The 27,892-nt window shown below is 43.2% G+C and overlaps 2 protein-coding genes across 2 annotated transcripts in view; one reads left to right on the top strand and one right to left on the bottom strand.

The window, feature by feature from the left end:
- LOC311147139 (protein kinase C iota type) overlaps positions 1–8,654 on the bottom strand; it is a 59,370-nt gene extending 50,716 nt beyond the window's left edge. Inside the window, exon 1 of the mRNA XM_084183766.1 lies at positions 8,330–8,654. Within this exon, the coding sequence (XP_084039892.1) occupies positions 8,330–8,412 (83 nt within the window). The 5' untranslated portion in view covers positions 8,413–8,654. The remainder of the gene's footprint in view (positions 1–8,329) is intronic.
- A 3,112-nt stretch (positions 8,655–11,766) lies between these two features.
- LOC311146719 (polyhomeotic-like protein 3) lies at positions 11,767–27,602 on the top strand (the record flags this gene model as incomplete). Its single annotated transcript, XM_084183277.1, has 12 exons — positions 11,767–11,982; positions 19,022–19,204; positions 19,284–19,436; positions 19,678–19,767; positions 21,700–21,934; positions 22,182–23,048; positions 23,189–23,472; positions 25,400–25,643; positions 25,734–25,848; positions 26,254–26,395; positions 26,942–27,200; positions 27,448–27,602. The coding sequence occupies 12 exons, from the start codon at positions 11,767–11,769 to the stop codon at positions 27,600–27,602; spliced, it is 2,943 nt and encodes a 980-aa protein (XP_084039403.1).
- Between the last annotated feature and the right edge of the window lie 290 nt (positions 27,603–27,892).

Below are 27,892 nucleotides of genomic sequence, written 5' to 3'. Positions count from 1 at the left end.
CTTCAAATCAGTGTAGATGAAGGGGAGGAGACAGGTTAAAGAATGATTTTAAGCCTTGAGACATGGATTGGGTATGTGTGCCAACTCAATACTAGGAAGGTGTTCCTAATGTTTGGTATACTCCGTGTATATGAATGTCATTCTCTTTATGGTGATGTATCCTAAATAGGTACACAAAGGCAGAAATATGCAATATCCTCCTTTGCATATTTGGATATTGTTTTAATGAGCAAACAAGACCAAATTTGGTTGGTCCGGACCAAAACTGAACCAATCACAGACATCTATGTTTAACAACATTAGACATCAACGCACAGCAAACTCAGTAGAATTACAGTGTACTAAACTGTAGTGTGCTCTACTGTGGACTGTACTATACTTTTCTTTACCGTACTCTACAGAAGAACCGGACAGGGGAAGGAAAGAAAGAAAAAAGATACCAAGAAAAAAAAGACAGCAATAGAGTCCAGACTTCACACACTCTTGCTTTGACCACCAGACGACAGAAAGAAAACAGTTATCAGCTGAAAATAACAGTATGCCAGTGGAAGGGAGGACAGTAGCAGGTGACCAAACTGTGATTTCTGACTACTATGATTAAGGCTTTTGCTGGTAGATGTTTTCTAAGACCTTTCAGGTTATGTCATTATAGGACTCGTTTTACTGTGGCTATAGATACGTTTGTACCGGATTCCTCCAGCATCTTCACAAGGTCCTTTGCTGTTGTTCTGGGATTGATTTGCACTTTTCGCACCAAAGTACATTTATCTCTAGGAGACAGAACGTGTCTCCTTCCTGAGCGGTATGACGGCTGCGTGGTCCCATAGTGTTTATACTTGCGTACTATTGTATGTACAGATGAACGTGGTACATTCAGGCGTTTGGAAATTGCTCTCAAGGATGAACCAGACTTGTGGAGGTCTACAATTTTTTTTCTGAGGTCTTGGCTGATTTCTTTTGATTTTCCCATGATGTCAAGCAAAGAGGCACTGAGTTTGAAGGTAGGCCTTGAAATACATCCACATTTCCAATTTACTCAAATTATGTCAATTAGCCTATCAGAAGCTTCTAAAGCCGTGACATCATTTTCTGGTATTTTCCAAGCTGTTTAAAAGGCACAGTCAACTTAGTGTATGTAAACTTGTGACCCACTGGAATTGTGATACAGTGAATTATAAGTGAAATAATCTGTCTGTAAACAATTGTTGGAAAAATTACTTGTGTCATGCACAAAATAGGTGTCCTAACCGACTTGCCAAAACTATAGTTTGTTAACAAGACATTTGTGGAGTGGTTTAAAAACAAGTTTTAATAACTCCAACCTAAGTGTATGTAAACTTCCGACTTCAACTGTATATGTATGTATGTATGTATGTATGTATGTATATATATATATATATATATGACTTAGCTCCTATGAACTTCACGTTGGTGCTCATGGGTCCTTTTACATGGAAATTACCTTAGGATTCTACGGTACATTTGTATACTTTTCAGCCAGTAGTTCTGAAAGTAGCACTCACGAGCCAAAAGTGGTTCCTCAAAATTGCGTACTACATCACATACGTATATATAGTGTATGTGGACACCCCTTCAAATTAGTGGATTCGGCCATTTCAGCCACACCCGTTGCTGACAATCTCCATAGAGAAACATTTGCAGTAGAATGGCACAGTCATAGGATGCCACCTTTCCAATAAGTCAGTTCGTCAAATGTCTGCCCTGCTAGAGCTGCCACGGTCAACTGTAAATGCTGTTATTATGAAGTGGAAACGTCTAGGAGCAACAACGGCTCACACAAGCTCACAGAACGGGAACGCCGAGTGCTGTAGAGCGTAGCACTCACAACCGAGTTCCAAACTGCCTCTGGAAGCAACGTCAGCACAAGAACTGTTAGTCGGGAGCTTCATGAAATGGGTTTCCATCGTCGAGCATCCACACAAGCCTATGATCACCATGCGCAATGCCAAGCGACGGCTGGAGTGGTGTAAAGCCTGCTGCCATTTGACTCTGGAGCAGTGGAAACGCATTCTCTGGAGTGATGAATCACGCTTCACCATCTAGCAGTCCGACGGACGAATCTGGGTTTGGCGGATGCCAGGAGAACGCTACCTGCCCCAGTGCCAACTGTAAAGTTTGGTGGAGGAGAAATAATGGTCTGGGGCTGTTTTTCATGGTTTGGCAAGGCCCCTTAGTTCCAGTGAAGGGAAATCTTAACGCAATAGCATACAATGACATTCTAGACGATTATGTGCTTCCAACTTTGGGGAAGGCCCTTTCCTGTTACTCCCCCATGCAACAAGTGAGGTCCATACAGAAATGGTTTGTCAATATCGGTGTGGAAAAACTTGACTGGCCTGCACAGAGCCCTTACCTCAACCTCCTTCGGGATGAATTGGACTGCGAGCCAGGCCGAATCGCCCAACATCAGTGCCCAACCTCACTAATGCGCTTGTGGCTGAATGAAGCAAGTCCCCGCAGCAATGTTCCAACATCTAGTGGAAAGCCTTCCCAGAAGAGTGGAGGCTGTTATAGCAGCAAAGGGGGGTCCAACTCCATATTAATGCCCATGATTTTGGTATGAGATGTCCGACGAGCAGGTGTCCACATACTTTTGGTAATGTAGTGTATGTGCAGAGATGTGCACCACGTCATTGCTCTCCCTCTACTGTGTTTGCATCTTGCTAGCAGTCACTCAAATGGCGAGGGGCTGAAACTCATTGGTTGGAACTCGAATTGCAAGGGGGCTAGCCAACATGGGGGAATATGGAAGGGAAAATGGCGCTGCACAGATACCAGTAAACAGTCTCTTTCAAACAAGGGATTTTGTGGATAATTGCATATGCACGTATGAACTACACATTGACACATCCAGCCCTAAGCACGAGGTAAAAAATAAAATAATCCTAGTCGCCAAATATCAGGAGCATGTCTTTAACCCTTTACACTTGTGGGAATTGGCCTATATGGATAGGGCTAAATTGAAATGTTTCTAACAGAAGAAATATGAAAAGCATGGTAGTAATAGAAAGCGAACAGTTTGGAGATCATGTGAAAATCATTAGACCAAAGTTGAGGACACCAGAGTTCACCTGACAAGACTGAATCCAAACATTACACTGTTGATTTTATGTGCATTTTACATTTACGGTACTTTGCGCCACATTTGTTGATAACGAAATCTGAAAATAACCTGGATACATTCAGTAGCATAAGAATATTCCTGGAAAATGCTGGGTAGGGGCACCATAAGACAAAATTATCAAGGGCTTGAGTGAGAGGACTAACTAGTGTCTCCAAGTGGCCACACACCTCTCCAAAGTGTGCAGAGTTCCTAAGTCATTTCCATGCACTTTTATGACTCAAAGAAGAGACTTCAACTATACTGACCAAAAACTATAAATGTAACATGTAAAGTGTTGGTCCCATGTTTCATGAGCTAAAATAAAAGATCCCATGTGTAACCACGCCAGCCCAGGACCTCCACATCCGGCTCCTTCACTTGCGGGATTGTCTGAGACCACTGTAAAACATTTTGACCAATCGATTGGTCGAAAGAAAAGACTCTCAGTGCGTTCAAGTGCGTGTTCCGCTGCAAATTTTCTCACAATAGACAAACACAAAGGCTCATTCTGTTCAGAACCACCCAGGGTATGACGCCATGTCATCTTGCAACTGTGCATCAAACATTATAAACTTTGACACTGTATTTGACATGAGTTTTATGATATGGAAATGTGAAGTGCACATGTGGACGGGTGTTTGGCTTGCTTGTATGATATCAAAGTGGTATTTATTAGAATCCTCAACGTCTCATCTTTCAAAATCCATCGAGTCCTCTTAAATTTACAACAATTCCCTCACTCAGACTACAAAATGTTTTCAGGGAGGTATGGGGGTAACTTCTAGTTGCGTATGGTGCACAAGTTCAGAACAGCTGTCAGTCAAAACCAATACAGCACTATGAATCGCAAAGCCTGAGCTATGACGTAATTTACGGCATGTTACTGTACAGTCACTGCGTTCCAATTTAGACGCTTATCAGTGTCCAAATCTGCCATTTTCAACCCTTATATGGGTAAGAGTTTTATATGCTGCATCAGTTGGGCTACAGGTGATAATGCTTATTGCTAATAGCATACATGATAATATAGACCATGCATGGTCCAATATGGTAAATTGTACCAATATGTTTTTGGCATCATTTCTGGAGGTGTACATTATAAATTTTAGATGGGGAGGGGAGGGTGGGGGTGGGGGCCCCCCGCCCCGGCTAAACATGGTCGAAATGTTTTTACTTGTATTTTTCCATATATAGACAAACCCAATGCGTTTTAATAAAATCAACTACATGCTTGTCTGATGAAATAATACACAAATGACTCAAGAGGAAGCCAGAGATCAAGATAACCAGAAGACAAAAACCTTAACCTAACCATCCTCCTCCCACACCTGCTGGCTTTCGTAGATTCTGCCATTACTCTCCTGAAGTTGCCGGTAATAGGCTACACGAGGAGTTGGCAACCTTTCTCATGTGGAATGCCAACTTATCTTACCATTTCTACCGATCTGCGTGCCAGTTATAGTTTTCATATGCACATTTTCGTGGAACAGTTTCATTTAATTTATAATAACGTCTTCGTATCTCAATCATTGTCATGTGGTTAATCAAAATTCTATCCAAATGATACAAACCTAAAAAGTAACTTTTTTGCCCACGGGATAAGAGCTCATCAGGTAGGCCTATTTTATGACATTGTTTTCACTTTACCGGTGAGTGGTTATCGAAAGGGAGAGCTGGAAAGATTTTTCAAATAGGCTACACTGAGGAACTACTGTCATTCTCAATGGATGTAAAAACAGACTTCATTTACTTGCCGTTTGAAGTGAAGAAAAAATTACTTAGTGGTGGTGAGTTAAGACAATCAGAAATACTATCAGATCACCAAATGGGCACAATTATAGGCCTACATTTGCACGCAGGTCAGGTATCCTAGGCCTACTTCTATGCGTAATCAGGTGTGGGTCCTTCCTCAACATTGACAGGAGCGCTCCAAACAAAAGACAATAAATAAATTGACAAAACTCGTAAATGGAATGAAATAAACCAAAACTTGTTTCTCACAAGTGTAGCATAGACACCCTATGCTACACTTGTGAGAAACAAGTTTTGGTTTATTTCATTCCATTTACGAGTTTTGTCAATTTATTTATTGTCTCCAAAGTGTGCAAACAATGTGACCACTCCAACAATGAGAATGGTAAAAGACTGTAATAATAATAATAATAATAATAATAATAATAATAATATATTGAATGCATTAACAGAAATTACCGTAACCAAACAAACATTGCTGATTAGAAATTATGGGAATTAACAGTAAATGTACTACTGGTGTGCCATCCCCACGGCCTCCGGAATGGATTAGTCCTCTGAAACAGGCGCAAATCAGACAGGTGTCTCATGTGCCATAAAAAATATATATATATATTTGCGACTGCTCGACAAAAAGATCTTGGTCGACCAACAGCCTATTGACAAAACAATCAGTCGACTAAATGGGGTCAGCCCTAGTGCAGTGTTTCCCCTACATGCATCTAGCAGAGGTGCACCGCCGCTGCTAAATTGTGGCCGCCAAATATTCAACATTTTAAAATGTTTGTGTGTGTTTTTTATAAACCTTTGGGATGGTACAATGTTTTCAGTGTAAACTTAAAACGACTAAAATCTGATATAAAGTATGAAGAAAAGATAGTGGAGCAATATATAATTAAATAAGATCATCTTTGAGAACTAACAATCACCTAAATAAAAAAAATAGACAGTCAAGGATAATCAAGAATTCCAAAAATGTCATGTCATGGGGCCCCCATTGATTTTGTTATAATGTTTGAGTCACTCAGACAGCATAAGAACACAGCATAAGGCATGGCAAAATGTGTAGAATTGCAGGAAACTAGCTTTAAAACTGTAAAATGTTCTCTCAGCCCCACGGCAAAATGTGTTGAATTGTGTAGAATCCCCCCCCCCCAACTTTGCCACTGCTGCTGAATAAAATCCTAAAGGAATTCATTGCTCATGCTTCATAATGTTTACTTTACAAAGAGGAAGTTGATAACAGCTGATGTTTGGTGGTGACATTGAAACACCTGAAACAAATTGATGTTGCGTTAAAACTAAGACAGCAGACAGGCTTACAAATAGGCCCAGAGACTGAAAAATATTTTTAAAAGCATTAAAACCAGAAACTTGATGAGTGATGTCTATGAACATTCCACTGTCAGTGTCGGTCAGGTGACTTAAAATAATTGGAAAAAGGTTGTTGTATCATTACTCAAATGTACTATACATTAATAGTTACTAAGCTTATTGTATCATCATTGCATCCAGTATCCGTTCCCAGCCGCCATGCCTCTCTATTCTAACCACTACTCCCTCTATAGCAGTGTTAATGAAGAGTAATGACAGTGACAAGCAGAGCCTGCCACAGCCTGACACCACATATCACCAGACCAGACCCTGCCTGCTGCTGGCCTTGACTGGAAGGCTGGCTGACAGCAGTGTGTGTCTGTTTGAATGAGACTATGAAAGTGAATGGAGATAGAGGGCAGTGCTTGTTATTGCCATCTCTCTTCTGTCAAACTGGCCATTATTATACTGCAGCGTTTCCCAAACTCTTTCTTCAGGACCCCAAGGGGTACACGTTTAGTTTTTTGCCCTAACACTAAACAGCTGATTCAAATTATAAAAGCTTGATGATTTGTTGATTATTTGAGTCAGCTTTGTAGTGCTAGTGCAAAAAAATAAACGTGCACCCCTAGGGGTCCCGAGGACTGAGTTTGGGAAACCTACTGTGTAGTCAAAGCAGAGCCATGAATACATTATATGACTCTGATACAAAGTGCAGCAGATATAAAGGACCAGGCTTGATGGTTAGAATCAAAAATGAGTTTCGGATGAGAGCCAACTAGTGTATGATGTAAGCCTGGATCCAATCTGAATTGTTCTGTTTTATTCATGACTGAAACAGTAAAATTCTGATTGGATCTAGGCTAACAGAGATTAGCTTTTCCACTCAAATTCCCTTTACCCCTATCCTTCGCAAATGTATATGTACAACTGCCAATGCTGATTTAGGCCTTGCCTGGCTGGCTTGATGATGTGTGACCTATCACTGCACTTGACCAACCAATGAAATGTTTCATCCCAGATTCCCCACATACTCGACCTTCCAAGGCATTGTTCTCAGAAATAGTTAGGATGCTTTTATTTTTTTTTACCTTCATTTAACCAGGTAAGCCAGTTGAGAACAAGTTCTCATTTACAACTGCGACCTGGCCAAGTTAAAGCAAAAAACGTTATCTGTTTCCAGAAAAAAAATACGTTTTAGTATCCAGGGACAATACAGTGCTGGCAGGGCAGTAACTACAGTGCTGGCAGGGCAGTAACTAGAGTGAGTGGGAAATACAACAGGTCTGGCAGAAGTTACTGGTAATACACGTTTGGTCAGTCTCTCTCTGGGAAAAACAACAATCACAGACTCCATCACACAACGAGGAGTGTCATGGCAACTCCTGTGTGTGACAAATGATTTCCATCTCTGAATACAATTACTAGGTCCACTATTCACCGACTATAAATAACTAGCTACAGCCCAAATAGTAGCATAATCATGTAATCATGAACATTAGGTTTATCTAATTGTTGTAGGCTCTCACCTATCTATGTCAAAGAAAATAAAACAAATCCGAGATTACATCCAATAATAATAATAATCTCACAGGATGCTGTCAACGTTTGTTTTACATCAATGATTGAAATACTGTAATTTCAGCTGTGACAACAATAACTCACCAGGTTCAGTACAGTAAAGTTAGCTGGCTATGAGGACACATGATGAGTATCAAACATCCAGCTAACTAGGCTAACTTCATCGTCAAAAACATCAGCTAGCTGGTTAACGTTAGCCACTTAGCTAGCTAGCTAAGTAAATTCAATGTAGCTTAGTCATGTCTCAGAACCTGTAGCTAGCTACCAAGCCATAAACAATGGAAGCTTCACTTGCTAAAAATAGATTCATATTGAGAACGTGCATAAATTATACTGGCCAACATTAAGTAGCTAGTTAAGTTAGCAACAGCTAGCCAACTACATTTCTTGACAGTTTCACTTGTCTGTCAAGTTTATAACGTTATCTATTGCTAGCGAGCTAACTTAGCTAAAAAGCTAACTGACTGGCTAATAAAGCCTAGCCCAACTTCCTAACGAGTCAAATAACGAAGTGCTTTATTCCGATACAAATTACACAAACCGTAACAGTCTACTTACCCTTTGTAGTAAGCTTTTACCCGGACTTGGTGAGGGTTTTCGCCGGGGTGAGACATGGTGCTGTCCCGCAACGTCGGCATCATAAACTCTCGGATTCCGAACTCCGCTCGCAGAAGCTGCTTTCCTTCTGGCTGCGACTAACTTAGCTGTGTACCACGCCCAAAACGATCTCCTCTGTAACTTGCCTAGATAGACAAAACAATTAGATAGCTGACTAGCTATGGAAACGAACAATTCGAGTTTTCTTAATTTTACAAAATCCAGACAAAGTAATGTACAACTTCAGGAGTCCGCCAAACAACATTCCCTACTGCAAAAAGGCCTCACGACGGACGAATCCATTAGCGGAATGTAGGAGGGGCCAAAAACTACTTGAATCAACAAACTAAACAAGAAGATACACTGTCTGATCGTAGATAATATTCGGTAAATGGAACATATAAATACAAGGCGAATCATATGAATGTCATATATTGTAATGATAGACAAGGAGTAAATGTTATTTTTAACACAATGCTGTAAATGTGAATGTGTTCAGCATTCCGATTGTACCAACTGAAATGAAAGGGGGGGGGGGGTCAATGGGAAAAATTGTACATGGCCATTTATACATATAATTTATTTTCTATAAAAATATAATGTGGTAGTTGGAAATGTAGTTCTTGAAATAAAATTCATATTTTGGAAATACAATTGGGTCGTTTTGGCTACATTTGCCATACAAAACTAAACCACTTTACAGTCATAGAAGACTGTAAAGTATGCACTCACTACCTGTAAGTCGCTCTGGATAAGAGCGTCTGCTAAATGACTAAAATTTAAAATGTAAAATGTAATACATGAGCATGACACATACCAGCATTTCTCTGTTTGATCATCATGGACTAATCATTATTTATGTATGGTCATTATATATGTAAAAACAAGACATTTGCACCAATCTGTACCTATCCGGTGTATGTGACAATAAAACACACACATACATACATATATGTATTTGTGTATATATATATATAGGCTAATGAAGCTGAGGACTGAGGAAAAGCTGGGGCCTCTTTTCCCGAGTCTTGTGCCCCCTAGTGGTGATAGTGTTACAGTAGATACTGCCAGTAACATAATTAATGTGTAGGAATAGGTCCCCAGACTCCACAAGGCTACCTTTATACTGCGTTTCGTGACACAGCTTGAACTTGACTTGATATTTGTTGTTTGTTGCATGTTGAATAAAACCTTGACTGAGTCTCCAAAATGAGAAATGAGCTTTTCACACTAACCCATCTTGCTCTACTGTGTAAGGTCCTCCCGCACTGCAAGTGGTGCTGTGTCTGGGTTTTCATTCCGTCCGGCCTATTTGTTTTTCTCTCCATTTTAGCAGTACAGGCTTGACGCATTAGAACATGACTGGGATTGTGACAGTCTGAACCGGTGGGTTTTCGTTCGGTCACTTCGCCATGGGTCAGGTCTAATAACAAATCCAGCCAGGTAACGCTAATGATAGGTGAACGATTGTGCATGGTGCATATATAAGGCTCTTATAGGTGGCTATAGAATTGGCCGAGGAAATAGAGGATGATGCCCAAACAGAATATATTTTATGTAGAATTATTATACGATTTTGATTTAGAATAATGAATAAATAAATTATCGTATAGGTAGGTTACTGCAGCCTATAGTTGCCAGCACTGTACATCCAGCGAGAAAAGGCCAAAAGGGGTGCCTGTAGCCCAATGCATGAATTGCCCAATTAAATACATTCCGCACATGATTTAACGACAATTGTTCAAAGATTTTAAATTGCATAACGGATTTGATGCATTGCTATTGCTGAATGAAAATGTTTGTAAAATTCAGCAGTCTGCTTGTCAGTGCATGTTTGTGGCTATAGGGTTTGGAATATTTTCTCGGTCGAGCGTTAGGTGTGTGTTGCACAAAAACTACATACATGTTTGAAAATGAAATAGTATAGCATCAGGAATTGGAACATAATCAATATCAGCAATCTATTCTGTCTCAAATGGTCCCTTTTTACCAAAATGTTTTGAGCAAATTAAAGTAGGCTATACTTTATTTACGCAAATTAGGCTACATGTAAAACATGTGGACAAAATAGCCTATTTCAAACTAGGCCACTTCATTTTGAAGGTTTGTGTAATTTTCTTTAAATTTCATTCAACAATTCAAATGCTGGATACATTTAATTTGATATAGCCTGTTTTTCAGATTCTTCCAGTATTTTTAAGTGTAGGCTATATAAACCTGATGAGTAGGCTATACTAATCAACATGACATCCAAGCGCAGAGGCTTTATCAAAATAAATTTCTGATCTGATTGCAATGTATATTGATTGCAAGGCCTATATATATATATTAGGCTATAGGCTATTGAATTTCGATCATTTCAAACATGGAAAAACTTGGAAAATGTCAAGGTCATATGGGGAGAAATTCAAAAACAGAAATGTACTACCATTATGACAAGGAAATTAACAAAACTGAATGATTTCGTTGAAAACGCAGCAGATCAAAGGAAAAAACCCAACGAACAATTGCTCGATAAGAACTTAATGTCGACCTGATTTTAGTACAATTCCTTGTTTAGGCGTACAAGACCCGGTTTCTGATTTGCTATTTCTGGGCTGATCATGAGCTTCTTTCAATAAATTGAATAGGTCAGTTGAAAACCTAAAAACATGCAATTAATACAGCTCGGGTCTTATTAAACAAACTTCATTAAAATATATTACACTTTTGCAAATAATTCTTTATGACTAAGACAAATAGCCTACTCTAGTGACCAGGGTCCAGGGACATAACTTGGGGGCCTTCATATCTATAGATCTTTAAAGGATTCTTTTTTTTTCTGAGGTCATTGGCCCCAATGTCTCGTTTGTGAATTTAAGACCTATGAATGTAAAATAATACTTTTCTTCGATTTAAGGTTGTAAGAAATGAGCAGAATGTGCACACAGAGCATGGAAACTCTTCACTTCTATCAACCTCTAGATTTATAGCCACGTGAGGAGCACTCTGTCTTGGTCCAGTCAAGCGATCTTCATCACATCCCTTTGATCCAGTGGGCCCCATTTCTCAAGTGTATTCAAATGCACCCAGCACGAAATTGTCATTGACATTGTTATAGATAGGCCTATGCATCTATGATTAGATTTATTTTATGATGGGACAATTTATCAGAAAAATTACATCCCAACAAATATTATCTTAGGGATGTAGAAGGTGGGATTTTTATTTTTTATTTTTTATGAACAAAGTAGGCCACCAGATATAAATGTTATTTTCCAAAAAATACATCCAGCATCCCATATGTCAAATCAAATCAAATATGTTTAGGCTATTTACAAACTTTAAGAGAGCTGTTTTCTGTGTGTCCTTTCCAGTTGGCCCAGTGATACAGACAGTAGCCTAATTTTACCAGTAGAATGATGGACAGGCAGAGCCCTGAAAAGACAGAGGGAGGAGGAGAGCGTGAGACCAATGGAACTGCTGCTACTGTCACTGTCACCTCTAACACCAAAGCAATTACAGCGGTTGCCAACAACAACGCCATGACGACAACAGCCAGCACCACGCCCCCACGCAGTCAGGCCCCTTCCACCTCTCTGGGCACCGCCCCTATAGAGAGCCAGGCGGTTCAGGTGAGATAGGGGACAGGGAGGGAGACAGAGGGGACAGTGTCAGTGTGTGTGGTGAACTTCAAATAATGAAGCCACTAGTCTGGGTTTCAGTTTTAGCTAACATTCCATTCCTTCTCAACGTTGAAAATGTAGCCGAATTTACTGCAGTTGCTGATTGGTAGTTGAAAACAACACTCATATTTTCCATAACAATGTTATGGAACATGGGGTGCGCGCAAATTTGCCGCAATAAGAACACCAACAAACAATATCGTTATGACCTGCTGCGATCATTCTCTTGTGAGAAGGCAGTGTCAATGAAGATCATGTTGTTCAAAGTGTCTAGAGGACTCCATAATGAGAGAGATAAATAATGATATGGAAAATATTAGCCTACAAGATTCAATCGAGCCAAGTTTGCTTCAGTTGCATGCCATTAATGAGAGGAAAGAAACGCAAACCTGCCACCTGTCGTCATTCCTCGCACATATGCTAATCATCATGACTTGCTTAGGCCTACATGTGTAAAACGTTGTAATGCTCATTTCAGTTATATTATTTGTCCCTCCTCTCTTGTTAAGAGATGGAGTCCAGACAGGCTGCTTTAGGAAGTACACACACACCCTGAAAGGACCAACCCAGCAAATTGGTCAGTGTTGATTTTTCAGTGTAACATTTCTAGTGTTGATTCAGGAGTTACATTCACTCTGTAAGAGTGAAATTAACACTCAGTGGTCTAAAATAACCCCTAGTGTTGGTGTTAATAACCAGAGTTATTGTTTTACATTTTGGAGAGTAAAACAGCCCATCAAAACCACGCCCATCATTATCATATTTCCCAGCATGCACTATAGCAAGTAGATATTTTAATTCTTGTTTTTAATATCTGTGTTTTTGCATGTACATTGATTGATTAATCATATGCTACACAAAGATAAATAACATATATATTTCTAAACTAATCCAATCAGTTAGTTAGAGTTTTTGCACCCGTTACTGAAATTGTTTTTCCAGGTTTAATGGTTAGGTAGTCTTCTTATCAACTATCCTAACTCTGACAGTCATTCTGAATGCAGGCTGCGGGTGAATAAAAATGCCAACTTTTGGATATCCTAACGGTGTCTCATATTGAACTGCATATTAAACGTTGAGATTGCTGAAAGACCCGTCTCTTTGGCAAATGACAGGACTGGCAAGGAGTAGAATGTTAGCTAAAAAGACTGTCTTCATTTGAACACCACTTTGCAAGCCAACATAATTTGACTTTGAGGCCTGATGTGGCCTGTAAACCAGGAGTTTCCTAACACCACTGGGTTATGGTAAAACTAGGCCATCAAAGTAAGGCCTTATGACAGGGCTGCCCAACCCTCTTTAGGGAGATCTACTGTCCTGTAGGTTTTCAGTCCAACCATTATTTAGCATATCTGATTCAGCTAGTTAAGGTCTTGTTGAGCAGCTAGCTAATAAGTAGAATCAGGTGTGTTAAATTAGGGTTGGACTGAAAACCCACAGGACCGTAGATCTCCAGGAAAAGGGTTGGGCAGCCCTGCCTTATGATATACAGTATGTATGGTATTGTCATAGTTTAATTTGAATGGTAGCATTCGCCTAGGTACTCACTTGGTGAAAGTCACAAGCCTTTATAAGGAAATAATTCAATAACCATGTCTCTGTCACAAAAAAGTACAGTCATGGGTGGTAACTCAAAACATTCCCTAGAAAAGAAAAGGCAAATTAGGCTTTACACCATACAGTTTTAAAACAACACCCAAAAATGATTTACTGTAACACTACAGGTGTTCATTTCTTGCACTGAGAAAGTTTAACAGCGTCAGCACTAAGCAAAGTGTGTCCAGTTTACTCTAAATGAAGTGTTGTGTTTTACACTGTAGTAGAGCTACGCAAACATCACAATCGAGTTAATTTGAACACTTTAAGAGTTGAATGGGGAACACTGCAACAGAGTTAAATCTTTAACACTTTCAAACGTGTTATGTTAGTAGGCCTACAGTGGGACGCATATGTTCACTGAAAATAGTGTACATTTTACACTTTCCGAGTTAAATGGGGGACAATGCAACAGAGTTAAATCTTTAACACTTTCAAACGTGTTATTAACACTGGTACAGTGGGACTTATATGTTCACTGAGACAGCTATAGTATTACTAGAGACGTTGGTTATGTAATTATTATCCCAGATTGTACCTTATTCCAGAGGAAGATTTGTTTTTAGTTTTTCCAAACAGCCCCCTGTAATAATTGTTTTATTCAATTGAGTCTAAGACGGAAGCCTGGTGGTTTTTATTCTAGGTGTGAAGATATTTAATCATCATGACGATAAAAGGCTTCAGTGATCACTCGTGCTTGGCTGCAAAATGTATACAGTGGCTGTCCCTATAGGTCTTATTTATAAATTGAGGAAATGTGATTGATCATAATCATTATTTTAGCGATCCACGTTAGACGTCCCTCGTAATGAAAAGGCCCCCCATTCTGCTGATGTGAGCTGCTGGGCTCCAACGCTGGACAGCGCAGTTGGTCACTAACGTTATGGATGAGAAAGTGAACTTGCCATTTCCAAAAAGGAGCTCAGTGGGAAATTGGGGAAGTCTTGCTTTGTGATCTGTTGCCTACGCCAACAGCACTAGGGTTTCATTAAATAGGCCTAGGCACTATACTTTTTTTATTGCACAATTCATTAAACTGACGCATTTGGCAATGGTCAAAATCAAATCAAATTGTATTTGTCACAAGCGCCGAATACAACGGGTGTAGACTTTACCGTGAAATGCTTGCTTACGAGCCCTTCCCAACGATGCAGAGTAAAAATATATATATATTTTTTAAAGTAATGAAAGATGAATAAAAACACAAGAAGGAAGCTATATACAGGGAGTACCAGCACCAGATCAATGTGAAGGGGTACGAGGTATTTGTGGTAGATATGCCCATAAAGGCAGAGTAAAGTGACTAGGCATCAGGATAGATAATCATAAGAGTATGAATAAAGAACAGAGTAGCAGCAGCATATGATGAGTGTGAAAGTGTGTGTGTGTGTGTGTGTCCATGTATTTGTGTGTGTTGTGTCAGTATGCGTGTGTGTGTTATGCGTGTGTGTGTGCATATGTAGTGTATGTGTGTGTGTGTGAGTGAGTGGGTATATAGTGTGTATACTGTATATAGTCTTGTGAGTGTTCATAGAGGGTCAATGCAGATAGTCCGGGTAACCATTTAATTAACTATTTAGCAGTCTTATGGCTATTGAGCAGTCTTATGGCTTGGGGGTAGAAGCTGTCTTGGAGAGCCGAAGCTCCGGTACTGTTTGCTGGACGGTAGCAGAGTGAACAGTCTATGGCCATTTTTGGTGCCTTCCTCTGACCAGCATGATATAGAGGTCCTGGATGGCAGGTATCTCGGCCCCAGTGATGTACTGGGCCGTCCACACCACCCTCTGTAACACTTTGCGATCGAGGGAAGTGCATTTCCCATACCAAGCAGTGATGCAGCCAGCCAAGATGTGCAACCAGAGGCGTCTTGCCCATAGGGGACACAAAGGCATGTGGCCCCTCAGATCTGTCCTGTAAAAAAAAAAAAAATGTTTGGTTGTTCATTCTCTGTAATACTACTAGCCACCTAGCAATTTTATGAAATTGGCTTTAGCTAGCCCAGATAGGTTCCCAATCTCATAACTAGCTACCAAGTTAGAGTAGCTAGCTTGCTAACTATCTTAGCTGGTATGCCTGCTGGCAAGGTTGGTAGACTTTAGAAAAGCAAGCAATTACTAAATGTACTGAATAATACTCACATTCCTTTGAATCTTTTACACAGATTTTAGCAGAGATGCAAATTTAGTTTCTTTAAAAAATAAACACCTGTCAGGAGGATACAGACAGCTCAAGAGGTATGCTTAGATATGCAGAAAAATAAACATATTAACATAGAATTAAGCATAATGATTATGGCTCTACATTACAGGAAAAATCTGTTTTAGGTGTTTAAAAAAATGCCAATATGCATGACGCCCCTGTGTGCAACTATAGAACCTTTTGAGGATCCGATGGCCCATGCCAAATCTTTTCAGCCTCCTGAAGGGGAAGAGGCGCTGTCGTGCCCTCTTCACGACTGTGTGGGTGTGGGTGGACCATGTTAAGTCCTTAGTGATGAGGACGCCAAGGAACTTAAAGCTCTTAACCCGCTCCACTACAGTCCTGTTGATGTGGATTGGGCGTGCTCTCCCCTCTTTCTCCTGTAGTCAACAATCAGCTCCTTGGTCTTACTGTTAAGGGAGAGGTTGTTGTCCTGGCGCCACACTGTCTCATTGCCGTCGGTGAAAAGGCCTACCAGCGTCGTGTCGTCAGCAGACTTGATGATGGCGTTGGAGTCGTGCATGGCGACGCAGTCGTGGGTGAACAGGGAGTAAAAGAGGGGACTAAGTACCTGGGCCCCCGTGTTGAGGGTCAGTGTGGCAGAGGTGTTATTGTCTACCATCACCACCTGGGGCTGGCCCATCAGGAAGTCCAGGATCCAGTTGCGGAGGGAGGTGTTCAGTCCCAGGGTCCCGAGCTTGGTGATGAGTTTGGAGGGGAGTATGGTGTTGAACGCTGAGCTGTAGTCTATGAACAGCATTCTCACATAGTTATTTCCCCTCTTGTCCAGGTGGGAGAGGGCAGTGTGAAGTGCAATTGAGATTGTGGATCTGTTGAGGTGGTATGCGAATTGGAGTGGGTCCAGGGTGTCTGGGATGATGGTGTTGATGTGTGTCATGACCAGCCTTTCAAAGTACTTCATAATTACAGATGTAAGTGTTACAGGGTGATAGTCATTTAGGCAGGTTACCTTGGAGTTCTTGGGAACAGGGACAATGTGGGTCAGCTTGAAACATGTTGGGATTACAGACTGGGACAAGGAGAGATTGAAATTGTGTGTCCCAGAAGTAGCAATATAGTTTGGTCACTTATTTTGAGCAAATAAAAAATAAATATATATTTGAGGAAAGAAGCACCTTGCTTGCTGCATATAAAATAGGCTACAGCGTTCACAATGAACTGGCGGGGAAGTTTTAAGGGCAAGAGCTTCTCTGGTGCGATGTGATCACATTGGCTGGTGGTAAAAATGCAATAAATGGGAATCCTGTGTTCTCCCAGCGCCCAATGGTTATGTTTACAATGAAATGTATTACGTCAGAATGCCCAACATTTTCCTATCAGTCTAATTTGCATAAACATTGGATGATAGCTGTGAGGGTTATCGAATCAGGATCAAATCCTCTGATCTCCTCAAGTTCATAAATTATATTTGGCAAATGACAGGAGTGGCAAGGAGTGGCATCAAATGTAGCTATGAAGCCATATCTGTATGTAAAGCAAAGGCTAGTCTTCTAAGCATAACCAAGCTAGCACATACAGTAACGTTCTGAGAACCATATGTTTCTTAGAGCTTGGTGAGAGCGTGGTTGTCCTATGGTTCTTTTGCATACAACCTTCCCACAAAGTTCTGGGAATGGTGCAGAATACCCAGCTAGCGCATAACATTCTGAGAACCATATGTTTCTTAGGTAGGAATTTCAGTACTTCAGCATAACGTTTTCTGCAGGTTTCCTCATTGTTCTATTTAAAGTCATGTTCTCAGAACATTAAGAAAATGTTCCATTAAAACCACAAGAAAACATTACTAATGTTCAAAGAACGTTATTTAAAAACATAAACATTCTCTCTATCCTCTATCTTGTTAAGTGTGTTCAGGTGTGTTGGCCATGCCCACTCATTGGCCACACCTGATCTTAATGAGTTATTGTTTCCTTTGAAATGGGGTCTGTTTGAATAGACTAAAATGAACGTTTCGAACGGACCCGAGGACAACTAATCCCGTTCCGTATAGACCTGGTTGGATCCAGACCCGGTCCGATCCGAGTGAGGGAAGCAGCAGAAAAGTCATTTTTTAAGCTACTTTATTAGACAGAGCTGGGAGAGTGATGCAGCCAGCTCTAGCAGGCGGGGGTGGGGCAATACTGTGATTGAGTGACACAGGGAGCATGGAGGATTCGATATCTCCTAACTTAGCCTATTGCCGCTATGATGACTTATGTAGCCTATTGCCACTATAATGACTTATGATTGGCTAACAACAAGCTACACGCTCCACTCTCGTGAAAAGCACGAGCAGCCGCATAAATTATAACATTTCTCTCTCTCTCTATTGCAGCTGTCACGTTCGGATCTATACGGATCCTTCCGGAAAAGTCAGTTAAAATTACACATACCCAAGACCCGTGACAATAATATCAGATCCGACCCAGACGTGTGACATTATTTTGAATTCTGGATCCGGACCTGCTCAGGTCTCGGGTATTCGGGTGTAGGTGGATCCGTAAAGACCTCTAATGCTAGCTCCATCCTGGTGGCTCAGTGGACTAATTCCATAGATAGAGAACAGAAGGTAATAGGTTAGAATCTCACTGACGCTGTGCCACAATAAAAAAGAAATGTGTTTGCATGATTAATGCCTAAGCAAATGAATTTCCATGTGTCCTATCTGTGCTTCAAAACTGTAAACCCAAACTAAGCTAGCAGTGTTATTAAAAGTCTTATTGAAACATGTTCTCAGAACGTTATTTAATTACCTTCAAATGATTTATATTCTCAGAACATTAATAAAACCTCCCAGGAGAACATTCTCAGAACCTTCCTACAACCTAAAAATGTATGTTCCCAGAACAGGCAAGATATTCACTTCCGTTCTCAGAACGTAAAAAAATAACATTCAGTTTTACCAGTCAGAAAACGTATGGCTTCGTTCCCTGAACCAATGGGAAACCAAAAAAAGACATTCCCACAACTTCCAAGGAACCAAATGTGCTAGCTGGGAAGAGTGTTATCTTGACCAAACCTGGGTCGTTCAGCATGCCTGGTATCGAACCCTGATCATGCACGTGCTGAGCTAAAGCTGAGGCATTAGTTCTGGGAGCTAACATGAGTCATCAGCTCTGGTGAGCGTAGTAGTCACCGAAACATTCCCAGCGACACAATATGAGTATTGTTTCTCTGCTGTCTCTCTCTCTAGCCCATCCACAGCAGGTCCCAGACCATGGCAGCTCAGTACCTGCAGCAGATGTACGCGGCCCAGCAGCAACACATCATCCTGCAGACAGCTGCGCTGCAGCAGCAACAGCCACCCAGTAACAGGCAGTCCCCTTCCTTACCCCCTGCTGCCAACACCACGGTGCCCCAGTCAACTGGTACCTCTGTAAGTTGAGCACTCTGGTATCATGACTACCAAGACTACCAATGCCTAGTAAGATCACTCCAATTCTGTCTGTCCCCAGATCACCCTCCCAGCCTCTCCAGTAACAGGCCAGCTGATTGGTTGTTCTCAGAGTTCCAGCTCCACCACAGGCACGATTACCCAGCAGGCCATGCTCCTGGGGAATTGCTCTGCTTCCTGTAACCAAGCCCAGATGTACCTTCGCACCCAGATGGTACCTACCTTCTCTCTCTTATTGTAACAGCTTTGTAGCGCATGATAAACTATCTACTTGCCCAAAGATCATGGGAAGTAAAAATAAGTAAGCATGTCTCCTTTTCCACTGATGTTTTCCAACATTTTTTCTTTCCCGTTGGGTCTTTCCACTAACTTTTTCCTGCTCTATTCTCTTTTCTCTTTCTTCTTTGTCTTTTCCCTTGCTTCTGTCTTCTCTCTCTCTCTTCTGTCTCTGTAAGTTGATTCTGACCCCTGCGGTCACGGTGGCAGCAGTTCAGTCTGACCTCCCTTCTGTCTGCTGCAGCTCCTCTCAACTCTCCGCTTCACAGGTCAGCAACCGCCACCAGGGGCAAGGGTCAAAGGTGAAAGGTTAAGCATTGCTAGGTTTTACATGCCTGGCAAGCGAACTAGGCTGTCATCCGAGGACAGCACAGCAGGAGTTTACATCTCAATGCTGCTGACATGTTATTTATACAAAAAATGTAAGCCTATGCACTCACTGCACTGTAAGTCGCTTTGGATAAAGGTGTTTGCTAAGTGGAATGTATCTGACTTGACATGTCATTGCTCGACATGATTAAGTTGCAATTACCTGAATATACAGTGAGGGAAATAAGTATTTGATCCCCTGCTGATTTTGTACGTTTGCCCACTGACAAAGACATGATCAGTCTATAATTTTAATGGTAGGTTTATTTGAACAGTGAGAGACAGAATAACAACAAAAAAATCCAGAAAAACGCATGTCAAAAATGTTATAAATTTATTTGCATTTTAATGAGGGAAATAAGTATTTGACCTCTCTGCAAAACATGACTTAGTACTTGGTGGCAAAACCCTTGTTGGCAATCACATAGGTCAGACGTTTCTTGTAGTTGGCCACCAGGTTTGCACACATCTCAGGAGGGATTTTGTTCCACTCCTCTTTGCAGATCTTCTCCAAGTCATTAAGGTTTCGAGGCTGACGTTTGGCAACTCGAACCTTCAGCTCCCTCCACAGATTTTCTATGGGATTAAGGTCTGGAGACTGGCTAGGCCACTCCAGGAACTTAATGTGCTTCTTCTTGAGCCACTCCTTTGTTGCCTTGGCCGTGTGTTTTGGGTCATTGTCATGCTGGAATACCCATCCACGACCCATTTTCAATGCCCTGGCTGAGGGAAGGAGGTTCTCACCCAAGATTTGACGGTACATGGCCCCGTCCATCGTCCCTTTGATGCGGTGAAGTTGTCCTGTCCCCTTAGCAGAAAAACACCCCCAAAGCACATGTTCCCCCCCTTGACAGTGGGGATGGTGTTCTTGGGGTCATAGGCAGCATTCCTCCTCCTCCAAACACGGCGAGTTGAGTTGATGCCAAAGAGCTCGATTTTGGTCTCATCTGACCACAACACTTTCACCCAGTTATCCTCTGAATCATTCAGATGTTCATTGGCAAACTTCAGACGGCCCTGTATATGTGCTTTCTTGAGCAGGGGGACCTTGCTGGCGTTGCGGGCGCTGCAGAATTTCAGTCCCTCATGGTGTAGTGTGTTACCAATTGTTTTCTTGGTGACTATGGTCCCAGCTGATCATTGCAACTCCACGAGGTGAGATCTTGCATGGAGCCCCAGGCCAAGGGAGATTGACAGTTATTTTGTGTTTCTTCCATTTGCAAATAATCGCACCAACTGTTGTCACCTTCTCACCAAGCTGCTTGGCGATGGTCTTGTAGCCCATTCCAGGCTTGTGTAGGTCTACAATCTTGTCCCTGACATCCTTGGAGTGCTCTTTGGAATCTGATTGATTGATTGCTTCTGTGGACAGGTGTCTTTTATACAGGTAACAAGCTGAGATTAGGAGCACTCCCTTTAAGACTGTGCTCCTAATCTCAGCTCGTTACCTGTATAAAAGACACGTGGGAGCCAGAAATCTTTCTGATTGAGAGGGGGTCAAATACTTATTTCCCTCATTAAAATGCAAATCAATTTATAACATTTTTGACATGCGTTTTTCTGGATTTTTTTGTTGTTATTCTGTCTCTCACTGTTCAAATAAACCTACCATTAAAATTATAGCCTGATCATTTCTTTGTCAGTGGGCAAACGTACAAAATCAGCAGGGGATCAAATACTTTTTTCCCTCACTGTATATCAGGTACAGTAGTGCCCCAGTATGGAACCCTGTGGGACACCACATGATATCCACATGATATGTTTTTATATCAAGCACTTTCTCAGAGACATTTAGATTTACGTATATAATAATACTGCGTTTCCTCTCTCAGGTCCACAGCCTCGCTGTGCAGGCCCATCTCCCAGGGGCTTTGGCCACTGCCCAGAGTGTCCTGTTGAAGCCGTTCTCCACCCAGCCCCAGACGTTGGTCTCCTCTCTGCCCAAGATGTCCATCTGTCCCCTGAGGTCCAGTCAGCAGTATGACCCCTCCACAGAAACCTCTGGAGCTGAGCCTCGACTGGCTGACGTCACCAGGCTAACATCAGCAAACCAGCTTATCGCGCCAGGTAAGTCAGTCACCATGGCAGGGTCACAACTTTTGTGCTCTGTTGGTTTCGTATCAGTGTTCTTAAATAATACTGGTCCTGAGGCAGGCTTTTGTTCCAGCCCAGAGGAGGTTTACAACACATATTAATGTCTCAATCACTTTCGTCTGTTAACATGGTTTTATTTCAACTCCAGCGTCGTACATTTTGTTCCAACCTAGTGCAGGTTTAGACCACCTTCAGGTATAATCATGTGGTTCTATTTCAGCGTCGTACACTCCTGTCCAATCCCATGCTGTGGTTAGGCACCAGCTGCACTGTCCTCCGAGCCATAAGGGGGCACCCCACCAGCACCAACACCAGCTCATCATCCAGCAGACCATAGCAGGATCCCACCGGCAGCTGCACCCTATCGCCCTGCGCCTTGCACCCCAAGACACTTCCCCCTCTCTCTTCCCTCTTACCCTCCAGCCCCTGGCCACTCCCACCCACACCACCACCACTGTCCAATCCCAACCTGGGGATGGCCTTCCAGTCCTCTCCTCTTCCTGTGAGCCGCCCACCCCTCCCCCTACCCAGCAGACAGTGGTAGTATCCTCATCATCAGCCCCTCCACCTCTTCTGTGTCCCAGCCTGCTCCAGCCCCAGCCCCAGCTCCACCGCCAGCCCCAGCTCCAGCCCCCCACCCTGCGTCTTGGCCCCATCTCCCAGGCCTCTCTCCCCAGGCTGCTCCAGTCTCCACCGGCCTCCCTCCAGAGGTTGTCCCTGCGCACAGTCCAAGCCCTGGCAGTGCAGTCCACTGGGGTTCTGGTGTCGGAAGAGCTGCCTGTGGCAGAGGCGCTGGTCCAGATGCCTTTCCAGAACCATCACCCTCCACAAACTTTCCAGAATCTATCACAGACGTTCCAGAACCCTCCCCAGACGTTCCATAATCTCTCCCCGCCCCAGACTGTAGCTGTGGACCTGAAGGTGAAGCCAGCCACACTACGCACCCAGAACCCAGAGGAGAGGACAGAGGAGATGAGAGAGGAGATGAGAGAGGAGAGGACGACCCCTCCACCCACACTCTCTCCATCGGCTGGTTCAGACAGACTCTGTAAAGACATACAGCCCGCCCATACAGAGAACTGCACAGGTACACGGCACAATAGCATTTACTTTTTTTATTACTTAACTTTACCTTTTGCACTATTTACTATTTGTATACTAAATCGATAAAGCACACTGACATACATTAACTGCCTCTCTCTATCTATGCTCGGCTCCATCTACCAGGCAGGTTGGATTTCCCCTGCGTCCCTCCGTCCAGCCGCTCCGTTATCCACTCGTCCCAAGACTCCTCCTCTTACACCAGCTGCTCCCCCCCTCCCCTCCTGCCCTCGGCCGCGGTAAGAAGCCCCGGCCAATCCCCCTCAGCCTCAGCCACCCTACCAGGGAGCCCTGAGAGAGCTAGACCTCTCATCCTCACTCACATCATAGAGGGGTTCGTCGTCAGAGAGGCCCTGCAGCCGTTCCTCCCGGTACCGTTCCCGGTATCGTTCATCCCGGTATGTCCACTGGTGGGTGTGTTAACCAAGCTCCACAGTGTACACAGGCACTGGCCTGGTTCATTGTCACCAAAGGCACTGAGGCCAGTGCCAGCTCTAGCCTTTTGGGGGCCCTAAGCGAGATTTGGTTGCCCCCCCCCCCCCCCCCCCAACAAGCGGGCAAAATCGTATAGTGGTCCCCCTCTTGACGGCGGAGAGAGATTGATTTCCTGCAATTCTACACATTCTGGCATGGGGTGTAGAGAAAATGTTGCAGTTTTAAACCAAGTTTTCTGCAGTTCCACACATTTTGCCAAGACTTATGACATGTTAATTATATCTGAGTGAGAGTGACTAACATACACCTTGTGTATTCTACTATTCTAACTCTCAACAGCAAGTTGAGACCCCGACTGAGTTCCTTTTTTGGGGTCGGGGCCCCCTAGCGGCCGCTTATGTCGCTTATGCCTGGAGTCGGCCCTGCGACTGAGCCCAGCTAGCACATAACGTTCTGAGAACCATTTGTTTCTTAGAGCTTGGTGAGAGCGTGGTTGTCCCATGGTTATTTTGCATGTTCTTAAATTGTTCCGAGAACGTTAAGAACATTTTCCATAAAAACTTTAGTAACGTTCTAAGAATGTTATTTAAAAACATATACATTCCGTTCTTAGCATCAACAAAACTCTCTCTATCCTCTATCTTGTTAAGTGTGTTCAGATCAGATAGGTAGGACTGGTGGAGTTATGTCGCACATGCAGCTAACAAAAATATATGGAAATGTTTGCTCTAACCAAAATTACAACCAAATAATTGCAGCATTACCGCAAAAATGGAAGAAGAAAATGGAAGGGGGAAAAAGTAAGGAACTGAAGATCTCGTACAACGCTGTGTACTACTCCCTTCACAGAACAGCGCAAACTGGCTCTAACCAGAATAGAAAGAGGAATGGGAGGCCCCGGTGCACAACTGAGCAGGAGGACAAATACATTAGTGTCTAGTTTGAGAAACAGGTGCCTCACAGGTCCTCAACTAGCAGCTTCATTAAATAGTACCTTCAAAACACCAGTCTCAACGTCAACAGTGAAGAGGCGACTCAGGGATGCTGACCTTCTAGGCAGAGTTGCAAAGAAAAAGCCATATCTCAGACTGGCCAATAAAAATAAAAGATTAAGATGGGCAGTCTGAGATATGGCTTTTTCTTTGCAACTCTGCCTAGAAGGTCAGCATCCAAAATGTCCACTTCCATTCTCAGAACGTTTAAAAAAACGTTCAGTTTTACCGGTCAAGAAATGCATCTCCCGAGTGTCGCAGTGGTCTAAGGCACTGCATCGCAGTGCTAGCTGTGCCATTAGAGATCCTGGTTCGAATCCAGGCTCTGTCGTAGCCGGCCGCGACCGGGAGACCCATGGGGCGGCGCACAATTGGCACAGCGTCGTCCAGGGTAGGGGAGGGAATGGCCGGCAGGGATGTAGCTCAGTTGGTAGAGCATGGCGTTTGCAACGCCAGGGTTGTGGGTTCGATTCCCACGGGGGGGGGCAGTATGAAAAAAAAAATATATATATATAAAAAAAGAATAAAAAAAAAGAAAAAAAAAAAAGAATGTATGCACTCACTAACTGTAAGTCGCTCTGGATAAGAGCGTCTGCTAAATGACTAAAATGTAAAAATGTAATGTAAAATGTATTGCTTCGTTCCCAGAACCAATGGGAAACCAAAAACATACATTCCCACATCTTCCAAGAAACCAAATAAGCTAGCTAGTAGCTTAGTCCCAGTCACACCTCATGCGTCACTCTCCCTCACTGTGAGAGCACTGCATCAAGAACCCCCAACCTCCCAGATATAAAATGTCCGCTTGAACAAGCAGTCTCCCACTGGTAGTGGATTAGTAAGCATTATGTTCAGCCCTCTATAGTGGTATATGTTGTGTATGTGATCCAGTGGTGTGTTCCTGCTTCAGATGGGCCGTTCCTCTTTGGGGGCGGACCAGCAGGCCACGCTTCCTGAAGCCCGGGAGGTGAGAACCAATGGGGATCCAACGCCTGAGATGAGATCCAATAAGGATTCGGCTCCTGAAATGAGAACCAATGGGGATCGAGTGTCTGAGATGAGAACCAATGGGGGTCTAGGGCCAGAGGAGAGCCTGATGGATGCTGAGCAGCCAGACAATGACTCAGACATGGATGATACCCCTACCCAGGACGGTCAGTACCGGTGTGTGTGTGTGTGTGTCTGTGTCCGTCCATCTGTCTGTGTGTCTGTCTAACAGCTTATCATCTCCTGCTGTACTATAGAGCCTACTGCTGAGAGCCTGGTAGATGTGCTGCAGTGTGAGTTCTGTGGGAAGAGAGGCTACGTTCACACCTTCCTCCGATCCAAACGATTCTGCTCCATGACCTGTGTCAGGAGGTGAGTCCTGTTTCCCCTATAGGGTTGCAGAATTCCTGGGTTTTCCAGATATCCCAGTTGGAAGATTCCTGTAGTTCCTGGTTATTCACTCCTGATTCCAGGAATCTGCCTATCTGTTTTCTTGAAAAATCTGAATTTTGGTAACGTTACCAGAATTTTGCAACATTATTCCCGACCCAGATTAAGCCCCTGAAGCCGAGATGTGGACTTGTATTTAAAAACCATATGTAACTGTTCTCTTCCAGGATCAAGGGGAATCTAGACACCCCAACTAGAATTTTTGGGATGTTATGGTGTTCTGTGGAATATCTCCCCTGGATGGCTAAACTCCAGAAACCTTATCTACAGATCTCATCTCTCTCTCTCTCTCTCTCTCTCTCTCTGTCCCCTCCCCCCTCCTGTCAGGTTCAATGTGAGCTGTACGAAGCGTCTGAGCGTGTTGAAGGTGGACAAGGCCAGTCGTTGGGGCCACAGGCCGATGGGCCGAAGAGGACGACCCCCAGGGAGGGTCAACGGGGGCACCAGAGAACACTTCCTCCTCAGACAGGTCAGATGTCATAGCCTGGTCCCAGATTTAGCATATCTAGCCAGCTATCCTATGGTCATTGTCAACGCCAGTCATGACAAGACAGTTTGCAAAACAACACAAACAAGGCAACAGTAAAAATGTCATCCCCCACGAATGATGCAGCCTTGGGCCAATTGAGATATCGCGTGTAACTAAGACATTTCTGTTAATAACTATAGCTCCCGTCTTGGGGCAATCAGTGTAATTTTGTAAATGCCGGATCTCTATGGCAAGATGCATAATTCACCCAAGTTTAGTCAAAATCGGGCCAGTGCTGTCTGAGATATCGCGTGTGACTAACGCACAAATGAATGGCCGCACAGAGACAGATCTACAGTCCCCTCCCCAATTTCATCCTGGGGGACAACAAATCTGAAACCAGGCTAGGTCAATCGGACAGACAGAATGGATAAACAACTTTGCAATTCTCTGGTCTACTTACAGTATGAAACCCCAAACTGTTATCACTCAGAGTGTTACATAGGTAAACGTCTGATCATGGTCATGTTGGGTTTTCCACTGCAGGTGCAGGGGCCCTACGGCTCTGAGGAGACACAGAGAACATTGAGGGGAGAAGGGGAAGAGGAAGATGAGCCCCCTGTCCCCATGATCACCAGGCTGCGCCGGCAGGAAGAGAGGGAGAGAGAGAGGGAGCAGGGAAGACAGAGAAAAGATACGTTCATATCCTCTGGTGAACAGACCGCAGGAGGAAGACAAGAATGTAGTGACAATCCAACACAGTGGAGCGTGGAACAAGTCTGCTCCTACATCAACTCTCTACCAGGTATCATGAATATGTCATACCAGGGGGGACTTAAAGCTGCTGTAGCCAATACTGTAATGGATGTACATATCATATCTTATACAATATCACTGGGGCCAGGAGTTTTTCTTGCTCAGGTCACATCTCCTGGCCCTAAACTCCTCTCTTTCCACCTTCCTCTTCCTCTCACCCCAATTTCTTCTTTCTTCCCCCTCTCTCTCCACCCTCTTCCTCCTCTCTCTCCACCCTCTTCCTCCTCCTCCTCTAGGTGGGCGGGACATATCAGAGGAGTTCCGTTCCCACGAGATTGACGGCCAGGCCCTCCTATTGCTGACAGAGGATCACCTGATGACAGCCATGAACATCAAACTAGGACCCGCCCTCAAACTCTGTGCCCACATCAACTCTCTGAAGGAACCATGAACACAGGACAGGGCCCATCTGGTCAAAGGTAGTGCACTATATAGGAGATACGGTGCCATTTGGGATGCGAACGAGAGGAGCACCCTTATCAGACTTAGAGGATATGGGATTCTAGGAAGAAATAACACACACACACACACATACACTTGCTCTCTGCCTTTTAACTCTGTGAGAAGCAGCGAGTTGTAAACTGTTCATCTGTGTGCCAGTCATCATTCAACACATTAACAACCGTGTATCACTGTAGTGATTGTAGCAATAAGGCTCAAGGTGGCCTTCTTTCTGTGTGT

Source organism: Coregonus lavaretus (genome assembly GCF_964263955.1).
Source record: "Coregonus lavaretus genome assembly, chromosome: 19".
NCBI classification, from domain to species: domain Eukaryota; kingdom Metazoa; phylum Chordata; class Actinopteri; order Salmoniformes; family Salmonidae; genus Coregonus; species Coregonus lavaretus.
The sequence above is the reverse complement of the archived record's forward strand: the minus strand, read 5'-3'. Positions and strand labels throughout refer to the sequence as shown.